The sequence below is a fragment of the Lonchura striata genome, chromosome 6 (assembly GCF_050655825.1).
Source record: "Lonchura striata isolate lonStrDom1 chromosome 6, ASM5065582v1, whole genome shotgun sequence".
Classification (NCBI taxonomy): domain Eukaryota; kingdom Metazoa; phylum Chordata; class Aves; order Passeriformes; family Estrildidae; genus Lonchura; species Lonchura striata.
Window position 1 is genome coordinate 13445442 of NC_140708.1, and position 21136 is coordinate 13466577.

At 39.8% G+C, this 21136-nt stretch overlaps 1 protein-coding gene across 4 annotated transcripts in view; it reads left to right on the forward strand.

The window, feature by feature from the left end:
• LOC110473331 (uncharacterized) overlaps positions 1–21136 on the forward strand; it is a 346314-nt gene that overhangs the window by 223837 nt on the left and 101341 nt on the right. The window contains exons 7-8 of one of the 4 annotated variants that reach the window (XM_085583267.1): positions 56–141; positions 11531–21068. The exons of 1 other annotated variant lie outside the window; for it this stretch is intronic. In XM_085583267.1, coding sequence (XP_085439393.1) covers positions 56–136 — 81 coding nt within the window. In that variant the 3' untranslated portion in view covers positions 137–141; positions 11531–21068. Of the gene's footprint in view, positions 1–55; positions 21069–21136 lie in introns of those variants that run through there. 2 more of the 4 variants (XM_085583265.1, XM_085583266.1) reach the window with 2 other exon arrangements.

Here is a 21136-nt window from a genome sequence, read left to right on the forward strand (position 1 = left end):
ACCCAGCGCTGTGAATTCTATTTTATTGATTTTGTCCCCTGTTGTCCATTCTTAGATTTCTAGAAATTCAGCTGAGGAGTGGGCTTCATTTCTCACCTGTGATGATGGTCTTCAGCTGCTTGGGAGCTGCAGGTGAATTCTGTAAGTACCTCCTAAGTGTTCATGACTCTGCAAGCCATAGGCGGAGGACTCATTTGCACCCCAGGTACTGGAAATGTGGGGCACATCTACAAGAGAGTGGGAGAGTGCTGCAGCTTGAAAAGAGGACAAATCAGGGAATGTGCCATGTGTTTGTCTGTGGAGCAGCCCATACTCCTCAGCAGGGGGAGGTGTCTGATGACCAATGCCTCTAGCTCTGCTTGTGAATATATTTGTAGTTGCTCACACATTAGATGGTCCCTGTATCAATCTCAAAGTCTCAAAAACTGGTAAAAAGGATAATGGAGGCTAAGGCTGCTTTCTTCCAGTCCTTGTTCCACCAGTCTTATTTCATTTGTTGCAGCAGGAGGCACCATAGTGAAAAAGCTGAAAAATTTAAGTGAAAAAAATTTGGGGGTATCAAAAAAATTATATTCTCCTTTAAGAATGAAGATGAAAAAGAATGGCTGATATTTTATTTGCTTTTTATGCATTTTTGTGTTTCTGGGAGAATCATGAAGCTCTATTACTCACAATCAGTTCTTAAGGGAATTAATAAGTAATTTGTAGCATGATGCCCATCTCTTTCTGTATTTGATGCTTGCATGACACAGGCAGACCTCTGTGGTGGTGCCCTGTGATCCACAACAGTGAATTTGGGGTTGCTGGCCCTGGAGAAGTGGGGTCAGTGGGGGAAGGTGCTAGTAATGTCCCTGGCCTGGTCAGCTTGTAGGTGGCTGCAGTTCCATAACTGGCTTTGGGAGCACACGTGTCTCCCTTCACCAGAGGTTCAAGTGACTCCTCTTCTGTGTAGTCACAACTGTACAGTGATTTGGCTTCCCTGTGCAGCCCTGGACTTGTTCAAATAAAATACGGCAATGGAACATTTACAGGGTAAAAAGAGATGTTAGTGGTAATGGTCTGGGTTTTTCTCCTTTTTTTTTTAGTGTTCTTGATTGCTAAACTGCTGTGCTTGATGGAGGGAGGGGAAGAATTTGCTTCCTGCTCCTTCTGCTAGAAAGATTTCAGAGGAATGGGAAAGGAGATAGGAGCAGGAATCCACATCTGTCTAGTGAAGGTGGTAGTGTGCATGATTGTGGATTTCATCAATAAAAGACTGTCCAAGGATGATAGGAAGGACTGAAAGAAAAAAGGAAGAGGTGTTAGAACTGAAGTATCATCTTTCTCACTTCAGCCCAGTGAGTGAATTCTCTGAAAATCTGACTTTTAACTTTACCTTCTCTACTGTGTCTTTATTTTGGAAATCTCACCTTTAATAGAAGATTTGATACAGTTTGGAAATGGTTGATCCAATGGGATTACTCCTTCACATAGTCAGATATCTCACATGCCAGTCTGCACTGAACACAGCAACTTTGGGAACAGCATTACCCAGAAAACAGTCTGGCTTCATCTGAAGGTATTAGGAGTTGTCTACTCATTCTCTGAGTAATCTCATTTCTAACCTAAATAAAATCTGTAGAATTGCCTACGGAAGATACTGTACATCTGGTGTTAGTAAGAGATTCCAGTTTCTGTACAATTTCAGAGTAAAGTGCAAAGTAGTTAGTGTGAAGAGTAGACTGAAAAAATAATTAAATGAAATTAAGATTCAGGTCTAGCTTTTTCACCACTTATTTCAAAGTCTGTTGTCATAGCTACTGCAGCATAAGGCTAGCTTAGTTTGTTCACATTTTCTTTAAAGATATGTTCACCTTTTTAAGATAATTGAAGTAACTAAGCAAATACCTGGAGAGAAAAAAAATCAAAGTTGTCCTTTGCGCAACCATAATTTTATTGTGATTTATTATTTGGATCAGGGATGTTCAGCCTTTATCAGATAGGAGCCTTTTGTTCCTCAGGCCACAAAGCCAGAAAACAGTTCAATGAATATTAAAGTATTCTATAGAGCAAAACAGTTGCAAACTTCAAGAGGGTCAAAATTCAGCATGGCTGTGTCCCCTTGGTCTTACTTGCTAAGATAGGTTATCTAAATATATTATTATGGCCTCAAACTTTTGGCTTCTAGGAACAAAATAACATTTTTATTTCTGGACACAGGAGGTACCCAAGGTTTAGGGATATCTGAAAACATTACCATTTTAAATTTGGCTTAAGCTGTGGCAGATATATGATATTACTTAGCTCTTTATTTATACTGCTCATTTTGTATCAATCTTTTACTCTAGAATTAGTTTTTACATCCCATTATTGAATAAGTAAGATGAAGCATTTTGCTTAGGCAAAACTGTGGTCTTTAGATTTGACTGGAAGTTGGGAGTCAATGAATATTTTCTGGCAGGTCAGGTATAATTTGTGTCACCTGTCTGAGTCAGCTGCTGCACCCTTTGCCTCTCGGGTGGCCCTGCCCCTGTGCACGACTCATTTCTGGAGCTTCATTTCGGTTTCCTCACAGCTCAGGGCACTTTGGCCCTTAGCTGAGCTGGATCCTGGCTTACCACATTTGGGGAATTCCCTCTGGCCAATTGCTTTTTATGTACAATATGTCAAATAATAGGCTCTGGCAGAGATCTTCTCTATCATTGCTGTAATGATCTGACAGATGGGTGTCTTATCTCAAGAAAAGATGGAGAAAGGAATGTCTTGCTGTGCAGATAGGGAATATCTGTGAACCCCGTGTGTCATCCACAACTTGATAGCATTGTTTCTGCTTTGCCTAGTGGCAAGTAGTTTTTTCCTTGTCCATTGGTTTTGAATCATAATTTAGTCCTAAATTTATAATTTTATGCATGTGGTTTCCTAAAGTCTGCAGTGCCAATAGCTGTTTTATTCCTTTACAGGGAAACTTTTGTTCTATAAAAGTAAGACAGAAATGAGGAGGAATTAAACGAGGTGTTAATCAGTTTCAAGACAGTTTTCTAAAACTTTCAACTAGGCAACTCTCTGACAAGAGGCAAAACACTGATTGTGCAAAATGCTTGATCTTGCAGATAATCCTGAACCTATGAGATACCATTTGTAAAAACTGAAATCCATGCCATATTTAGCTTTCTGCTTCCTTTCAACATGGTTATTTTAACTTGTTTGCTGTCCATAGGCTCTCTTGCTGGCTTAGAGATATGTATATACTTCACTGGATCTGGACCTAATTAAGCAAATTCCATCTGGTTTTGCCCCTGGCTTTTCTAGCTGATAGTGATGCAGTAATTCATGGGGACAGTATTTTCCCAGTTTTTACTCAGTTCTAAAAAATGAGATTGTTAACTATGTTTTCTTGTGCACTCTTTCAAGGCACCCAGAGTTGTTCCTCACACAATATACAGAGAAATAAATAAATGTTTAATGCAGTATTTTACATATGGCAATAGTAACATGCTATATATTGCTAGATATAAAATAGCTGACTACAAGTGAAAGTTTTTTCATTCTCTTAATTATAATGTTCTCCTGTTCTGGATCTTGGCTCTCCTTAAGCACAATCCTGGAAGCAAACACGTTTTTGGTTAACTGGCTAGGCTGTGCTCCTTCTATTTTGAGTTTTTCCATCCATTATAAGGCCGAATATGGCCTGTTGCTCAATATTTTATGTTTTAAAAAATGAAGATTCCTATGGCAATAAAAAGCACGGGTGGGCTCGTGTGTTTTGGTGTAAAGATTGGTTGCTAAAATGCCTAATTATCAAGCTTTAAGGGAATTGTGTGCTGGGGCTGGGAGGGGCAATATGCAAATGCAGGTAAGCGAGCATGCAATTCCCTATCGATGTCAAAGTGAAATTTTGTAGCAAGATCAGAGTTTTTGTCGAGCAATCACTTTTTAAAGAAACTAATTAAGGCATGTTTTGATGTAAAACTAAAAATACTGCATGTACACCTGTTCATTCTTCCTCCTAGACACTTTTTGTGCCTAGCATAGCAGGGATGGATTGGCTTCCCTTACACCTGGCTGCTTGCGGGGTAGGCAGGGAGATGGACTTAGCAGTGCCTATCCCCACCCCCTTTCATGTTAGGCAGCATCTCTTTAGTATTTAAAGAGCTGTTCCAGCTTTTCCTGAGCTCCCTTTGGCTGGCTGGAAGGCTCTGGTGGCAGGCTGAGCTGGAATGTGACTGAGAGGCCAGGCTGTGCTCCCAGGAGGATGGGGCTGATGGCAGCCCAGCCCACCCAGAGGGCAGCTCCATGTGAACCACTTGTACAGCACAAAATGCTTTCCCTCACCTGCACTTGGGGCTGTGGCACTGCATGCTTGGCTGGTGCAGATGACACTGGGAGGAACGACAGCTGAGCACCAGGAGCCCCCAAGGCACAGCAGGGCAGCCTCTTCTCTTTCTGCAAGCAGGCAGGGCCAGGCCATGGTCAGCAATGCTGGGCACTGAAAGTGTCTTCATTCAGCATGCCACACCAACTTGCACTTCACAAAAACTGTAATTTCACTGAAAAAGCTTTGAAGTCAACTGTAATGAGAAATTTTGCTTCTGAGCTGTCTCTGTGTTGCTATGATGTTAATACCACCAGATATAAAAAACTGCTAGGCAGCTGATCAGATCTGGAAAGACAAATTTTGGATCTGTCTGCCTTTTCTTTCTCTGAGGAGTCAGTGTCCCCATTGCTTCTCCAAGAAGACTCCTAGGAACATTTCATCCAGCAGATTGGTCCATGAGATGAAGAAATCACTCTTGAGAGCAAAGATCTTATTGGTGATGTGATACTAGGATTAGATTTCTATCTTATCTTTTCCCTCTCCAGCATAACAAGATGACAATAGAAAATTTGGGCAGCAGGATCATGGCAAATATTTTGCTCAAGCTGTCCTTTAAGCAAAATAGAATTGCTGCACTAGCTTCTGTGCCCTGACTTAGTAGAACTAAAACTGCTTGGTTTTATGACAATAAATGAGTAGCCTGGAGTTGATTTGGAAGGAGCAAGACGAAGCTGTCTTTGCTAGTAACAGAACTGGATGAAACATGTGGTAATTGAACTTTTAGATAATTCCTGGAGTTCTGGCAATGTCACTTTAGGGAGTTGAATTGTATTTTTCTGGTCAGATCTGTAGATATTGAAGGTTTAATATTTCATTTGATCATCTAGCTTTAAAAAACAATCTACCTCCCAATGAACACAACTCTTCTTTGGTAGCAAACAATCTAGCTGCTTTCTCATCACACTGAAAGCTCACTCATGGCCTATGATTTATGAGGAAAATTCTTAGTTGGCCCAGGTAGGAGGGGGACTCTAAAAAAATATATCAAGTACCAAGAAGGAGGAACAAGGAGATTTCAAATTTTTTAAAATATCCCATTAAATTAGCCAAATCTTAAGTTCAGAGTCTTAAACTGAGATAATATTTTTGTTTTGGAACTTTTATTAAGATGCTGAAAACAAAATATCTTAATATAACTGGCAACTGGTTTTTATAAGCTGCTGTGATCTCTTGGAGGAGGAAAAAGGTGAGAAATTTTGTTACACATATCAGTGGCAAATCTACCAGAAAAAATAATAGTATTAGTCATCATGAATGTGGTTAATGATGAACTTTTACAGGGTAAAACTCAAAATTTCTGGTTAGTTGTTGAAAAATACTCAGCTTTTATCTGAGGTGTTCTGAATGCCCACTTGGCAAACATCCCTGAGAGCACAGAGTGTAGACTGATGGTTTAGGTGCACAAGGTAAACAGCAACAGCTCAGCAAATGCTCTTCGAGTTTTTTCAGCAATAAAATTTTTGGATGGTTTTATGTAGGATATTTTTTAGGTAAAGTTACTTGTTCGGTCACAGAAATATCCCAGTAGGTGCTCATCAATTTTAAGAGATATTTCTAACTTTATTAATATTGTGTGCGATTGTTCCCCATAAATTCAAATTCTTTTTCCAAATGACATGTCTCATCCTTTTCATTTTTAATCCTTTAATCTTTTGTCAAGGCATTGTGTTTTGACCTTGTGCCCCCATTAAACTCCAAGAGCAATTATCACAGGTGGGAATCCTCAGCTCCAGCGATCCTGAGCAGTGTAAAGCAGTTGATCAGGATCACTGCTCATCTCTCTTTCATTTGCATGTGTAAGCACACCTACTTCTCAAACAGAGCAATAGTGTAACTCTGTAACTCAGCAAAGCCCATCCCTCTGAGTCCCCAAGCTGATTTCTCTTCAGCAGTTCCCACCTGAAGGTGCCCAAGGGTGGGGACTGCAGGCAATCCAGTGAGCCATCTCAGTGACATAAATTCAACATCACATTACTCAGGTGTGTGTCAGCCCCTGCACTGGTATTTTTCTTCTTTAACAGATAAAAAGGCTTCACAGCTTGGGCACTCTCTAGGTGGGCAGTGAGCAGTATGGATGACACAGAATTCTTTAAAAAGTCAGCTTAGATCATCCTAGCCTCTGTTAATTTCTAGCATGTGTTAATTTAGCCTCTGTTAATTTCTAGTGTTAGCAGGTATCTAAATCAGAAGTGAGGTATGAGGAGGAAAAGGAGACTCTGGCATTCATGTAAATGAGGCAAAGAAGGGCAGGCTGTGGATATTTAACCAAAAGCACTGCAGAGAACAGAGCTATGCAGAAGGAGCCCATCCTGAGGCAGCTGGGTAGGCTCCTGAAGAAATCTGCTCAGTTTGTGAACTAATTGAAAGGGAGGAAAAGGGAAGATACAGAACATGGGTGCTTTGTGGCAGTCTCATGTGAACAGGAGAAAAACAGGTAAGTTGTTGATTACTTGAGCTTATTTTTTTCTTTCTAAAGAATAATAGCTTCACAGAAAATCAATTTTCCCAAGGAAGCCGCCAAGGGATATCCAAGACAACAAATCAGTGTACAGCCATAAAAAATGTGTTTTGCAGGTAGAATTAGTACACTGGGGGATGGGATCTTAATGGGAAATTTAACATTAGAAAAAACCCATCAGAATAGCAGAAGAAAATGCGTGAAGAAAGCAGATATAAAGAAGTTCTATAAAAAGCAGTTTGGACAAAATAATGGTAATCCCAAAAACCTGCAAATAGCAAACCACCCAACCTCAGTGCACCCCACTGCTGCTGGGTGCAGGGAAAGCCAGGTGTTGTTCAGGCAACCTCAAAGAGCTAAAAAAAAAAATCTTACTGGTCTATAAAATCCTCAGCTAATGTCAAGGCAAAAGTAAACTGCATGGCAGAGGTGAAAGAGAGGGAAAATTCAGCTTTAATATCTGTTTGAGATGTGGTAGAGAAGCTGTTTCCTCTTCACAGCAGGGAACAGCACTGATACGCACAAGAGAAATGTTACCAGCTAGGTGCTGTGTGGCACACGCACCCCAAAAAAAGGCAGTGGGGGATAAAAACCCTGTGATTTTTCTAAGTGTGTGTTTATTTAAGGTAGTCTGCTTGCCCACTGCAAAAGCTTCAAGAACAAAGCTGACTCATTAGGAGTAATGCCAAAAGTGATGGACGATAATGAAATTAAGGAATTTTTGCCAGGTGATGTGTGGCTATTTTAAAAAATGATGGATGTGACCAAGAGATATGAAAATCACCAAAAGGAAGATACAGAAATTTACCCAACTTATCCAAACAAATAGAAACTCTTTTGTGCTGGCTTTGGCTGGGTTGGAGTTTTTCCCTCACTGTAGCCAGTCCAAAACTGTGGTTTGGATTTGTGCTGGAAACAGTGTTGATATATCAGATATACCCAGGAATCCCCTCTCGCCTTCTTGGAGGTTCATGCACTCTGGGGTGTCTTTCCCTCACTTCCCCCAACATGACCCAAATTCCAATTCGGCAGTCTAAAAATAGACCAAAAATTACCAAACAGAGTGCAAGCCAATTTGATGAACATTGTGATGCCAAAATTTATCACTGGGCCAAATCCAAAAGGGTTGCTGTCTCCGTGTTCCTGCCGTGGGTGGTGGCAGCCAAAGCATTAAGTGAATTGGGCAACTTAGAGTGTTGGGTAACGAAGCAGGCGAATTTGACAGTGACAGCCTTAAGTAACCTCCTTGAAGATGAGGAAATAACCAGGTAGGCTACCCTACAAAATCCAGCAGCCATTGATTTTCTGCTGCTGGCACATGGGCATGGCTGTCAGGAATTTGAGGGGTTGTGATGCTTTAATTTGTCATCAAAGATCCAGAGCGTCCATCAGAGAGATGAAGAGCCTGATTGGCAGTGTGAAACAAGAGAACGAGGACTGTTTTAGGGACGTGTTTAAGAACTGGAATCTTTCAGGATGGATGGTAGCCATCATAAAAGATATTGCATATCTCATTGTTATTTTCCTAGTGTTGTTTCCTAGTCTTTTGGGATTTTAAAGCGCGTCATCTCCACCACCACCACCAAGTCTGCAGCTTCAAAAATGGTAGCGCTGCTGTCACTACTGAAAATACATGGTGGGAAGGCAATCAACAAGCAGGCACTGAAGTTTAATACCCCTGACTTTATCCTTCCCCAAAGCTCCATCAAATTTATAAAATAAAAATGGGGGAGATGTGGTGGTGCGTGTTCTGTGGGATTTTGCAGTGTTTTATTATATGAGTTAGAAAGTTATTGTTAGAGAGTTCTGTTTGGTGTGTTCCTTGTACCTGCTATTTCTTCCCCTCACAGTGGTTTCTCCCAAGTTGTTTACCCCTAAGTTTTCCCACCACTTGACTGTCACTCTCTCTGTTCCTCCCTTTTTACCCCAAAATAGATATGCCAATCCAAGTTGTGCTGCCCACCTCCCCTCCCCTGTCAGTCAGTGTAACCACCCCCATTTTCTTCTCAAAAATTCTTTGTCAATCATCCCTGTTCTTGTTGTCACTTGGTCCCCGGAGGCTTCTCCCCTCCCCGGCTTTTCCCCATTGTGTTGTAACCCTAATGTAATCCTTTGCCATTGGATGTCCCAGGGTGACACCCCTTCCCACCCACACCCTTTATAAGTGTTCCCACCACTTGACTGTCACTCCGGGGAACTGCTAGCTGGCGCTCTGATTCCCAGTGGCTGCTGAGAAGGTGCCACAGAAAAATATGTTTATTCCAGACTTGATTAGTCTACTATTTCATTTGGTTCACCTGGGGAAAAAAAAAAAAAAAAAAAAAATTTAGTGCTTTCAAAACTCCCCATTTGGTAGATGACATTTCAAGGGCTGTCTGTTCTGCAAAAGAGAGATTCCAGAGATGATGCCATGTAGATTTTGCATATGGCAGGATCTGAGAGAAGCAAAGGATAAAACTACTTGCATGGCTACAAAGGAAGGGAACTCAAATGTTGAAAGGGATTAGAACAAGAGTTCTTTCTACCTCTTCTTTCTGACCTTTGGAAATCAGGCTAGGAGTGATTAGGCAGCACTGATGTCACTCCAGCTCAGTAGAAAACAAAGCACTCCTGTAACACATTAGGGACACATTGGGTGTGCTAAGGAGCAACTGAGACACAAAGAAGATTTTCTGAAGATTACTAAGCTGAGAAAACAGAATGCTAAAAATCAGGTGTTGTAGCTGGAGAAGTTATTGTTGCAGAAAAACCCCTCTCGTGGGATTTGGCTCATTAGTGGAGAGGTGAGCTTTGCTGTCCTTAGCTCTTCACTGTAATAAACATATCAGGGTGCTGCAGGAGGAGTGTGTATTGGGGAGCTGCATGGTTAAAGTCTATAACAAAATACAAAAAAAAGGTGTTCTCAGTATAGCAGCAGCTTTTGCACTGCTGAGGTTCCTGTGTTTGATCCTGAGCCCACAAAGGTGAATCCTATGGGGCAATATTGTTCTGGAAAGAATTTCCAGTGACCAATCAGTTCCTGCACTGTTTCAGAGAGATTGAAATAAAACCAACAAGAACAAAATATAAAATGTGAAAGACTCAAAGGAACAAGTGAATGAAATATAGTAACTCTTCTGTATAAAGATGTCAGAAATTTAAAAGAAAAGGGGTGAATGTTTATGGAATTGTCCTGAAAGATTTCCTAATGAATTCAGGGCAAGGTAATATCCACCTGATGCTGTGCCATCTTCACTGTGATTAGTGCATCTGCATGTGCTCCTGAAAAATTTCAGTGGTTTTCAGTTCATTTTTTATAGGCAGGCAGAAAAATCCCATGGCCCAGTAAAGCAACTGAGCAAGGATGGAGGAGAGGCTCAAAACATTTTGGTTTTGCAGAGCATTTAAACGTCACCTTTGTGGCCAGAGTTTCACCCATGCAATTTGACATCCTGAGCATGATGCCATGGTCAGTAACATCTCTCCTGATCCCCAGAATTACCAGTCATAGCAGAAAGAAATATGCTTGTGTGGAGGAAGTAAAGTCCTGTTATAATAAAATGCCATAGGCTGGGAACCTCTGAAAAGGAACTTCAGAGCAGGAATAGGAAGCTGATATATCTAGAGTTTAGTAGCAAAGTCCATGTCAATTTAGGGAATAAGCATCCAAGTGACAGGTCAGATACCTGAAGGTTGCTCCTATTAGTGCAGCCACAGCTGATGATGAAAATACTGACCTGAGGTGCTGGTGAGGACAGCCCTCACTGGGGTCCTAAGAAACCAGCACCCACTGGGCAGAGAGGACATTGTAATTACAGAGGACACACAGTCCTTAGGTGCTACTAATGGCCGTGTGCTGCCTGCACAGTCCTGATCAAGGAGAGAAAGACTCATGATGCTGCTACATAAGATTTACATGCAGCTTTGTGAGTGATGACACCTCCTCCCTGCCTGCGTGCCTGAAGTGGATATACTCTACTTATGCCCACAGTGCCCAAATGAATGTAATCAGGTCCTTGTTTTTCTGTCCCTGCTTTAGATCAGCCTTACTACATTCAGTACTCTGACATCAGTTCACTAACAATGCTTAAGAATCCTGTGAGTTCCCACACTTTTTTTTTTTTTTATTCAAAACTAATTCTTACGTGCAGATGGCAATGTTTGATTCCATGGGAGGAAGGCAACCCATGGCTCAGGAATAGATCAAAACAGCTGCACATCACTGCTGACAGGTTCTGTGCATTGAGTGTCCTTCCCAGTCCCTTGTAAATTCCTAGAAAGCATTTCTGCAATGCTTTCAAGGTAGTAAAAAATTGCAGAGCAAATGTGGTAAAATAGGAAGAAAATGGAAATAATGATGAAGAGAGCATAGCAATCTGAATAGCAAAAATGCTACTATTGAAAAGAATAAGAATATTTTTTTTAAAGTTGAAGAAATTTCATTCAAAAGATGGTTGCATATATTAATGTTAGTCTGATATTTCACAGAACACTTAATATAGTTTTTCAGTAGTGATGGCCAGGAAAGCAAATGCTGTCATTAGGGATAGTTTTAAGAAGTAAAAGGTGGAGAGTAGAGAAATATATTGAATTATGAAAATTTAGAATTTTTTAAGATATCAGAGATTAAATTAATTGGTTTATGAATATTTGTTCATAACCTAATAGATAAAATCAACATTTAGCTACTATGCTATGGGAAATTTCATTTGAAAGATTCTCTTCCTTCTCTCCTGCAGGCATTCTTTTACATGTACTGAAAGCAACTTCCCCATCCCATAAATAAGCAAGTAGATAACAAGGTTTTCCACATAAACATAGGGGGGTGTTGGCAGAAGTACCTGTGTGCAAAGGTAGAAGGACACTTCAGAGACAAAAGCCACCTTCTCCAAGTCTGAGTGCAGGGAGAGAGGCCTTGCAAGTGCTCCTGACCGTGTGTTTGGCCAGCTCGTGCTGATAAGTTCAAAAACAAGGTTGAAAGGAGAAGGGAGATGCTGAGAAGTTGGTGGGGAATTGGCTTGGAGTGGCTGAGGGGTGGCAGCTGGACCCACAGGAGAGCGCTCAGCCCCAGCTGTTTGGCCTGCAGATTTTGGGTCTCTCTTGCTGCGATCAAGTGCTTCCCTCTGCTCCTGATGAGCTGCCCTGCTGAGACATGTCAGACTCCTGCTGTCCTTTCCCTTGCCTGCCTTTGAAGAAAACCCTCATCACCTACTAAAATACCTCTGGACAGAGAAACATCCCTATTTCCAAGCTAGTGCCTACAAAATTTTCCATACTGTGTGCTCTGTAAACAGCAAGGTGATTTGGGCATGGAAATTAAGGAATCTCTGTTATACACAGTAGTGGATTGCAATTCTGACTTGGAGTGTTTTAATTTGATTTTGTCTTTTCTCTGTACCTAATGAACTTATTGAATATTCATACTTATTTCACCCTCTTAATTTTTCTGCTAGAAAATAATTTGTTGTCTCAGTTGCAGTTCTGTAATTCCTCAAAGCCAAGTAAGTTTTCTTCCTTCAATGCCTGCTTCTATCCAGCCCATGTTGTGTATCTGAGCTATTGAATTACACAGAAGCTGAGCTGCTTTGTGTCACTTTATTTAAGCTCTAATACTTTATACACAAACTGAATATGATATTGGAGGCAGTCAGCCTGCAGATAATGCCTGTAGTTTCAAATAAGCACCCTATTAAGAAGAGTTTTAGCAGTGTCCTGGTACTTGTGTTCTGAGACCAGGACAGGGGAGCCTTTGGGCACAATGTTATTGTTAGAAAGTGATTGTCTTGGTTTCAATTCTGTCTTTTCTCAGGGCTCAGTTATCTTAGTTTTGTGGTTGGTTTGTTTGATTTTTTTTTTCCTTTCTCTTTTTTTGTTTGTTTGGTTTTGTTTGGTTTTTCTTCCTAGCTAAGTTTTTTCCAGCTCATTACCTGCACATATATCCCTTTTGAAATGAGATAGCAACAGCAGAAGTCTCATCTGATGTTATAAGTGCTTTCAACCATTTTTCCTCCTTAGCATCCACCATGGAATCCTTTTCATTGAGTCCCTGGGCTGGTGGTGTTGTTCACTGCACAGTCTACTGCCATTTGTGCATATCTTTGCTTTGAGCTTTGTAGGTGACTTCTTGCAGTCTCTTTGGAAAGACTCAGTTGAGTCCTGTGCTGTTGGCTGAGAAGAAACTTGTCTCATTCTAACAGTGCAGATAAGTTTCTTATTAGGGATTTGTGTAGGTTCCCAAATTCCTAAGTTGGTTTTCTGAACTCTAAATCAACTATATGTTTGAAAAACCCTAAAATAGGCAAACATTTCTCCTCTTGTCCTGCAAAACACAAACCACCCCCTTCTTGTCCCTTTTGTATGCACAGTCAGTAGTCCCCAAATGTGGTAGCACAATGTGTTAAGTTCCTAAATGCTCTAAGAGGTCAAATCCTTTAAGGTGCATGATGTTCCTTTTCTCTGTCATGAAGTCTGCACTTCAAGTCTTGTTAGAGGGCTTTAACCTTCTCTACTCATTGCTCTCACCAATGAAAATCTTGTCTTTTTTTGTCTTTCTTTTTTTTTTTTTTTTTTTTTTTTTGTTTCTTCCCCAGCCCTGCCCCTCCCACTCCCCTTTTCTCTTTTTTCCCAGCTTTGCCCAAGCTGTTGACTGTTCTGAGGGGTTTTTCATGTTTATTTCCATTTTGGAATTCTTTCCCCTGTCACACTCCCAGTACTAGAGCCAAGGTGCCCACTGGTTCTGCTTGACCCAGTGTCTGCTCAGCAATGCCGGACATGAACATCCCTGCAGTAAAATATAGTAAAAAGTGGTGAACCCTGAATGCAGGAAGAAATGATGATGTCTGGCTCCAGATCAGAAGGCTGGAGGATAGCTTTATTAAAACTATACTATATTACATTGATATACTACTTAAAGAGGTACTATACTATTCTACTTACTTCTTACCTAACTGACAAACTCCTGACTCTCTGCTGAGAGTCCCAGACACAGCTGGATCCCATTGGTCACTGAACCCAAACAACCTTCACCAGAATCCAACCCAGCAATGGCTGCAGGTAAACGATCCCCACACCACATTCCACATGGGGAAAACAAAGGAGCAGAGATAAAGATTGTTTTCTCTTCTTCTCTCTGTGCTTCTCCTGAGAGACAGAATGATGTCTCTCTGTCCAGAGAATGTGACTGTCACAGTAAAACACCAGCATTCCCAGCTGCCTTTTGCCAGAGCTGTTTAAAGCACAGCTCTCTATGGCTTGGAGAGTTTGGTAAAGAGGCAAAGCCAAGCTTTAAGGGAGTTAGGGGAACTGGGAGCTTTTACACAGAGAAGCAGCAGTTTTGCTTGGAAAACTCTTGTGGGCCCTGCAGCAGTCAGTGGCCATAGAGACTCATCACTTTTTTTGGTGACCTTAAGTTATTTATCATCTTAGAATTTCTTTGCAGCTTTTTAGGCTGACAGTGATTTAGCTCGATAACTAAAGTTAGCCAATGTCACTGTCACAAATATCTTGACACTTGCAGCCTAGCAGATTTTTAAAAGACACCTTTCCTACCCTGTCAGGAAGGCCTTGTTCTCCAAACAGACTCCTGAGTTCCTGAGAACCAGGATCTCAAGGCTGGCATGAAGCCAAAGCAGTCATTTATATCTCAGGTGACCACAACTTCTTAGGTGTCTCCTCTAAAGGCACTCTTGTCTTTTGATCTTGAGTACAGGTCTTAAACTACTGAAAACAACTTGTTTTATGATGGGAAGAAAAAAATGTCAGGGCCTTAAGCCAAAGGATTGAATTACCATCAGTATGATTTGCCTTCCAGAGAAGGGCTGAGGCATATTGGCAAGAGTGCAGAGACCTGGCTTGCAGTCTCACAGCTTGGCTTGTGCACTGCTTGAAGTACATGCCCACTTCACATTTAGCATTCTTTCATCTGCCAAATGCTGCTATTGGATTTTTTTCTTTAATATTTTTCTTGTAAAGCTGCTCTCAGTTTATATATTCCAATCTGTAGCCCGAACATCAATTGATCACACTACAGATTGCCTCTTGTTGATGGTATCTATTGTACCTTTCCTAGCTCACAACCTGGAAAGGATTGGAACCCGTGCCCTCAGGGCAACCTTTAGAGTTCAACTTTTGCAACAGAGCTTTAACTGGACCCTTCAGACAAAAAAATGCTTTTATTGCCCTTAGTGCTGAAAGTTTTATTCTGTCTCTTTGCAGTGTTTTGTTTCACTCTAATGGGGAAAAAGGAAATTCATGTTTTCTTTGTTAGGAAGTGAGAAGTGACAAAAATGAAAAATTATATTGTTGTATAACGTCTTAAAATATTTGACATTTAACAATGTTTACAAAGAATAATATTATCAACTACATATTTTTGAAGAGCATAATTACTTGTGCGTGTTTGATGAAAAATCAAACAGGAATATATAGTTATTTCACCAAATAAGCATTCAAGCATCATTGGATGCACATAGTATTAATAATAACATAGAAAAATATTTTTCTTCAGAAAGCTATGGAAAGCTGCTGCATTGTTTCCTCTTCCTATTTTTACTTCCTGAATTACTAAATTATTCCAGTTCTTTGCAAGAAGACACATTACACTTGGAATCTGCATGCAGTCAGAGGGAAAACCGTGAGGGGAGACAAGCACTTGCCATAAATTAGCAGCTTTATGAATATTTGAGTTGGTTGCACTCCTGGAGCATCCTAGTGGGTCAGCTCTGCTGTGGCTGCACAAATGTGCTCCTCTGTGGCGTGCAAGTACTGTGAGGAATGGATCCAGGCTGACTGGAGGCAGGCTCTTTGTACACTGATTAACATCTGAGCGTGATGTAGGGGAAGATTAAAATCAGGATAAAGGATATTTTCTATTAAATTATAAAAGAAGAACATGCTGTATGAATTGCTTTCCTGTCGTTTTCATTGTATATGTATGTAATGAGATAATGCATGTTAATCCTCATGAATCAAGCAGGCAGATGTTAAAAAAGCTTAACTCATTTCTTCCACTTGTGGGTGGCATTTGTAAAGATTCCAAATAGCCTGGACATGCTCCTTCCAAGTAAGACTTGAAAGTGTAATAGCTGTGAACTCAACACTGTATTTCATGTAAGAATCTCTGAGTAATTTATAACCAGCCTATTCCTAAGGTGTGAAAGTGTTACTACATCACCTATATGAGGAACCAGCAAAGCACACTGGACACTGCTCACTATCTGTTTTTTAGTTCTGTTTCCTATTGTGTAGACAGAAATTTTTGGGTTTAGAATGAGAGAGATGACCTGAGAAAATAAGTGTAAGAAGTCAGTGTCAAGGGATACAAGGGTAATTAATAGAAGATTGATTAAGTAATGAAGGGCTAAAGCTCTGTGCAGAGGGGCTTGGATGGCACCATGAACTTGAAATGCAGAACAGCAGAGGCTCTTTCATTTTACTAGATGCAAGAGCCCTCAAATGCAATTGTCCTTTTCCCAAAGATTGAATTTTTACTAATAAAGCATTAGAGTGTGTAGGCAGCCTATTCCTGTCTCCATTGTTATGCTGTGCTGATAATACATCAAGTCTCAGGGCTGATGTTGTTGGTGAAAGGAACTGTTATGAGACAACTGTGTATCTTTTGGTCACACTTTTAACAAAATAGTTGCTACCTTTATAAATCTTTTAAGTCTGGCAGATGTTTTTACCCTTCCTCCCTAGAGTTACTTTAGTTGCACCCTCTTTATTAGGTAGAGACATATATAATTCAAAAGACATAATTATAAAATTGAATATAAACACTTTGTGATAACTGCATTATGAATGCTGGAACTGTTACTGTAACTACATGCAGCTGCATTCAGTCTGCTTTACCATGTTGGTGGTTTAAACAAGAGAAATGGGCTGCCTAACTTTAAAATCTAGTCAAGTCTGGGACTTCATGTGGCATCAGCCTGAAAGCAGTGTTGCAGCCTACTTCTGGCAGACATTTCCAGGCAACTTTCTAAAGAGGGAGGAGAAAAAGTCAAAATACACAGAATTGCTACCGTGACTTTCTTAAAAGGAAGCATGTGTGTGTAAGTTAATGAAACACACAGGTATTTGCTTTTTGGAAGAGGTTTTCTTGTTAGAGATTCTCCCCACCTTTTAAAGCTCTCAGATTAATCCTGATGCAAAATAGCACAACCTATTAATTATCAAAAATCCCCTTCACAGGATGGAAAACTCATTTTACATAAATCCTTATTAGCCATATCTTCTCAGTGTAGCAGAACTTTACTTTTCATGTCTCTTGACAGCTCCCAGTTTGACAAAGGAAGCTTAGCTTCACTAAAAAAAGCAAATTCATTTTTTGGGATTCCAATTAACACGTTGACATTGTGTTATAGAACTGGAGGTGTATGAAATTATTCCCTGGGAGTTTACCACCACTGGGAAAGGTGATTGATTCTGCTACCTGGAGGAAGTAATAGATAATGTATTAAGTAACACAGGGATGGTTTGTTTTGTTCCCCCTAAGCTAAAGATAAATTCCATCTTCATTTTAATTTTTACACGAGAGGCAGCACCACACAGAGGCACAGCTGCAAAGCTCAAACTTCTGCTGCTCCATATTGGGACCCCAGTGAAGCAGAACATTAATCTGTACAGCAAACAAATGACTATCATTTACATAATTACATTTAGTCACAATTTATAACATATTCATAAGTGCATGAGTGAAAATGATGCATTTGCTGTGTAAGGGATAGAAATTGTGGATCAGTTAGGCTTTGCCAGGACAGGAGGAGGAACAAAAAGAAGTCATTTTCCCGTGTGTTAGAAAATTCACACTTGTGATTTTGAGTCCAGCTGTCCTTACCTATCCCTTCTAGACTTTTTGTACTGATGGGTTTTATTTCTGTAAGTGACTGTGAGTTGAGGCTCCTTTGTGTAAACCTATGGTAATTCCTACAGTAACCTTTGGGAAAAAGGGCAAAATGGGATTTTCTCCAGAAATGTTTCCATTAACAACTCAAGATTTACTTGAAAGTGAAAAAGAGTGATTAGAAATCAAAGGGGCTTCCGGTAAATGTCTTTTATCTTTGACTACAGCCTTTATAATTACCATAGTTGCACTGCACAAGAAATTATATAGCAGAGAGTCAAGCTTTCATAAAGTTTAAGTAAGTCTTCTTTCCCCAGAAGAGTATCAAATAATAATCTTAGGCATCACTTTTATCCCTACCAATGTTTGCTTTCTCCAGTTTTACATTTTTTTTGTTATTTTTCTTGCTTTTACATATTTTTTCTGCTTTACTCTCCATTTTTTCCCTCTTGATTTTTACAAGTCAAAAGGGAAGCAATCATACCACCAAGTGATAGAACTGGAAGAAATCCTGTAGCAGTTGCTTGTGTCTCAGTCTCTATATTTCACATGTTTTCCTGTAATTCTGCCACTTTTTGAGCAATTTGAAAACTATTTCTGAGATTTTTTTTCCATTGTTTTAACTTCAACTATTTCTCTGAGTTTTAGAGTTCTCACATAAATGCGTCACTCTGTAACTCTAAAGAACATAACAACTACAACTCAGTTTTTTGTGAACACACAAAATTATATGATATAAAAAGCATCTCATCTGACAGAATCAATTAAAACAAAAAAGGCAACATTCCACTAAACCCAGTCTTTTGTTTTCTCCTGGAAACTAGAGACCTGTCAGATAATTCTCTGTCCAGAAAAAATCAGTCTCCTAATCAGGATTTTTGTGCGTGTGTGCTGGGGCTTTTGGTTTGGTTTGTTTTTTTTCCCACCCAGCAGCTTGCTGAGGGATTATCACCCACTCAGGGAGCAATCAGTAACACAGTCAGGAGTAGCAGGTTGGAGATTTTGCTCCCTTCTTCTGGTTTTGCCAGAACACTTGGCTGGCAGGCTGCTCAGAGGTTGCATGTCCAGCTCTGGGGGTCGGAAGGGCTCAGTAGCAAAGAAAAAGATAGAGGTAACCCTTTGATGAATGGAACTACTACTCTGGGATGAAGAAAAGTGTCTTGGTTTAGGCTGTACATGATTGCACTTGTCCACTTTGCAAATCAGCAAAGAGCCTTAGACGCTCATCTGTCTCCCTGTGTGTAGTGTTGCATTTAAACACGAGGTGAGCAAGAAACAGTTTTACTTTTGAGTCAAAACCTTAGTCTAAATTCGGCTTTGGCAAGGTTGTCTTCCTGAAGTGCTAATATTCCTACAAGTTACTCATATCTTTTCAGACTGTTGTGTTGGGAAGAGATGCAGTCAAAGAAATCCTGAAGGGAGGTTTTAAATGCAATAGCACTGTTCATTTCCAACTCCCACACATTTTATAAAAAATTGTATGTAATAGTTTCTAGAGTAATTTTCATGCAAATATATTGCATTCTTCATAAAATCCAAATACGATGCATCTCAGTTGCACTTCACATGACCTCTCTGTTTTCAGAGATTTAAAATCCCAAAATCCCATTACTCTTCATGCGCTCCTTAGCACTGGCTTTGGTTGGGGCTTTTTTTTTGGTTGTAGGGGGGGGTTTTGTGGTGTTATTTTTTTTATTTTTTTGTCAGAAAAGGTATATTGTGAGAAGAAAAACTGCTCCTTAATCTTCTTTTTTTTTTTTTTTTTTTTTTTTTTTTTTTTAATCCTGGAAACTAAACTTAGTTAATTAAAAAGACATATCTTGGAAATTAATTTGCAATTGATGTACATTTCAGCTACTGATACTGTGGGCTTCTAATCCAAGTAGTTAATCTGTGGGGGAACATGAAAAAAGTTCTGTGACCTCTGGACTATTTCTGACTCCAGCCTTTTTTGCTTAAATAAATCTTTTGCCTTTGTGCAACCCTTATTAACTCTCTGGTGGTTCCCATGATATAATGTCACTTTATGCAAAGCAGGACATTATTTTTCCTTTCAGTGGGCTATCTTGTATTGGTTTCTCTTATGGTTATTCTCTGGCCACAGGCAAGGAAGGAGGTAGTTCCACACTAAGTTACTGCAGTGTGCTGTAAATGAGGTTCCACTGAAGGATTTGGTACTTGGAGTTTTTGTAGGGTGCTCCTATCTATGCTTTTCTTTCATTCTGATCTTGGGAATTGCAGACATTCCTTTTGACTGGCCACCTGGCTGTATGACTGACCAGGACAGCTGAAATTTGAACTACGAGAGAATAATGAACATCATGAAAATTTAGACCAATCTTTAAAGGCATGTTTTCCTTAATTTAGTTTCTCAATGAGTGGTCAGATGACTCCTGGCTTTCCTTTTTTGAATATTGTCCCAGAAAGCCTCAGGCAAACATTTCTAGAAGTTCAAACTTTGTTAAAGCTTACAAAGAAGTGCATTGCAAAACATCTATTCTCTCTGAACTCAGTCCTTTCAGTCATATGTGATGATACTTGATACAGAGGAAATAAACATTACACAGATATCCAGGGCACCAATGGAAAATGTCAGGATTTAGAAAACAAGACTCAAACAAGGGAAGAGAATGAAAATGAGGTAGTGAAGGGTAAGAATAGACAGTGAAGAAGGCTGAAGGAGTGGGGAAGACATAAGTTTACAAGTATATAAAAGGCCTCTCTATATGGAGAAAATAATCTATGGAGGAAAGAGTTATATTGTGAGGATTGTCTGAAGGAAATGGTAGAAATGTCATCACTGAAAATCCTTTTAGGGAGGGTTAGTAGCACCTAACAAGGTTTTGAAATTACAATCTTACACTTCAGTGTGTTATGTACTCTTTACCCCATGATAGCAATTTCTTTTCTTTTGTCCTTGTGTCAGGTGCTGTATCTCTGCCTGGGCTGTGCTTGGTCTCAGAGATGTGGTGAAATAGGACTCATCATTATGAGAGGGGGAGGGATTACTGTGGATTCCATAAGCAATGGGAAAGCATCTAATGGGAATTAGTAAAATTTGTCTGAAATACCGTGGAACTTCCCCTCAGTACTGCTCTACTGGGAAATGTTTCTTTCAGAGAATCTTAGAACCATAGATTAAATAATTAAATGCAATTTTTGCTCTTACTAAGTTTAAGTAAAATTTAAAAAGTAGGTAAATACTTTTTGATGGAGGTAGTAGAAATGAGATATAATAGAGGCATATTCCAAATGATCAGTAACGTTATAGTTTAATATTGGGTAGTGAGTTGTTTTACTACATGTAGTAACGTGTTATTGTAAAATAGAGATGCCTTTCAGCATATGCTTGTGTCAATGAAATTGTATAAAGTTCCCTAATGCCAATCAACTTGATCATTTAGTGCTAATAAAAAGCTATATTCTCGTTTTTATTCACTCTGCAATTACTGAACTGTGTTTCAATAGGAAGCTGACAAGCCCCTTGGAAGCAATAAAATAG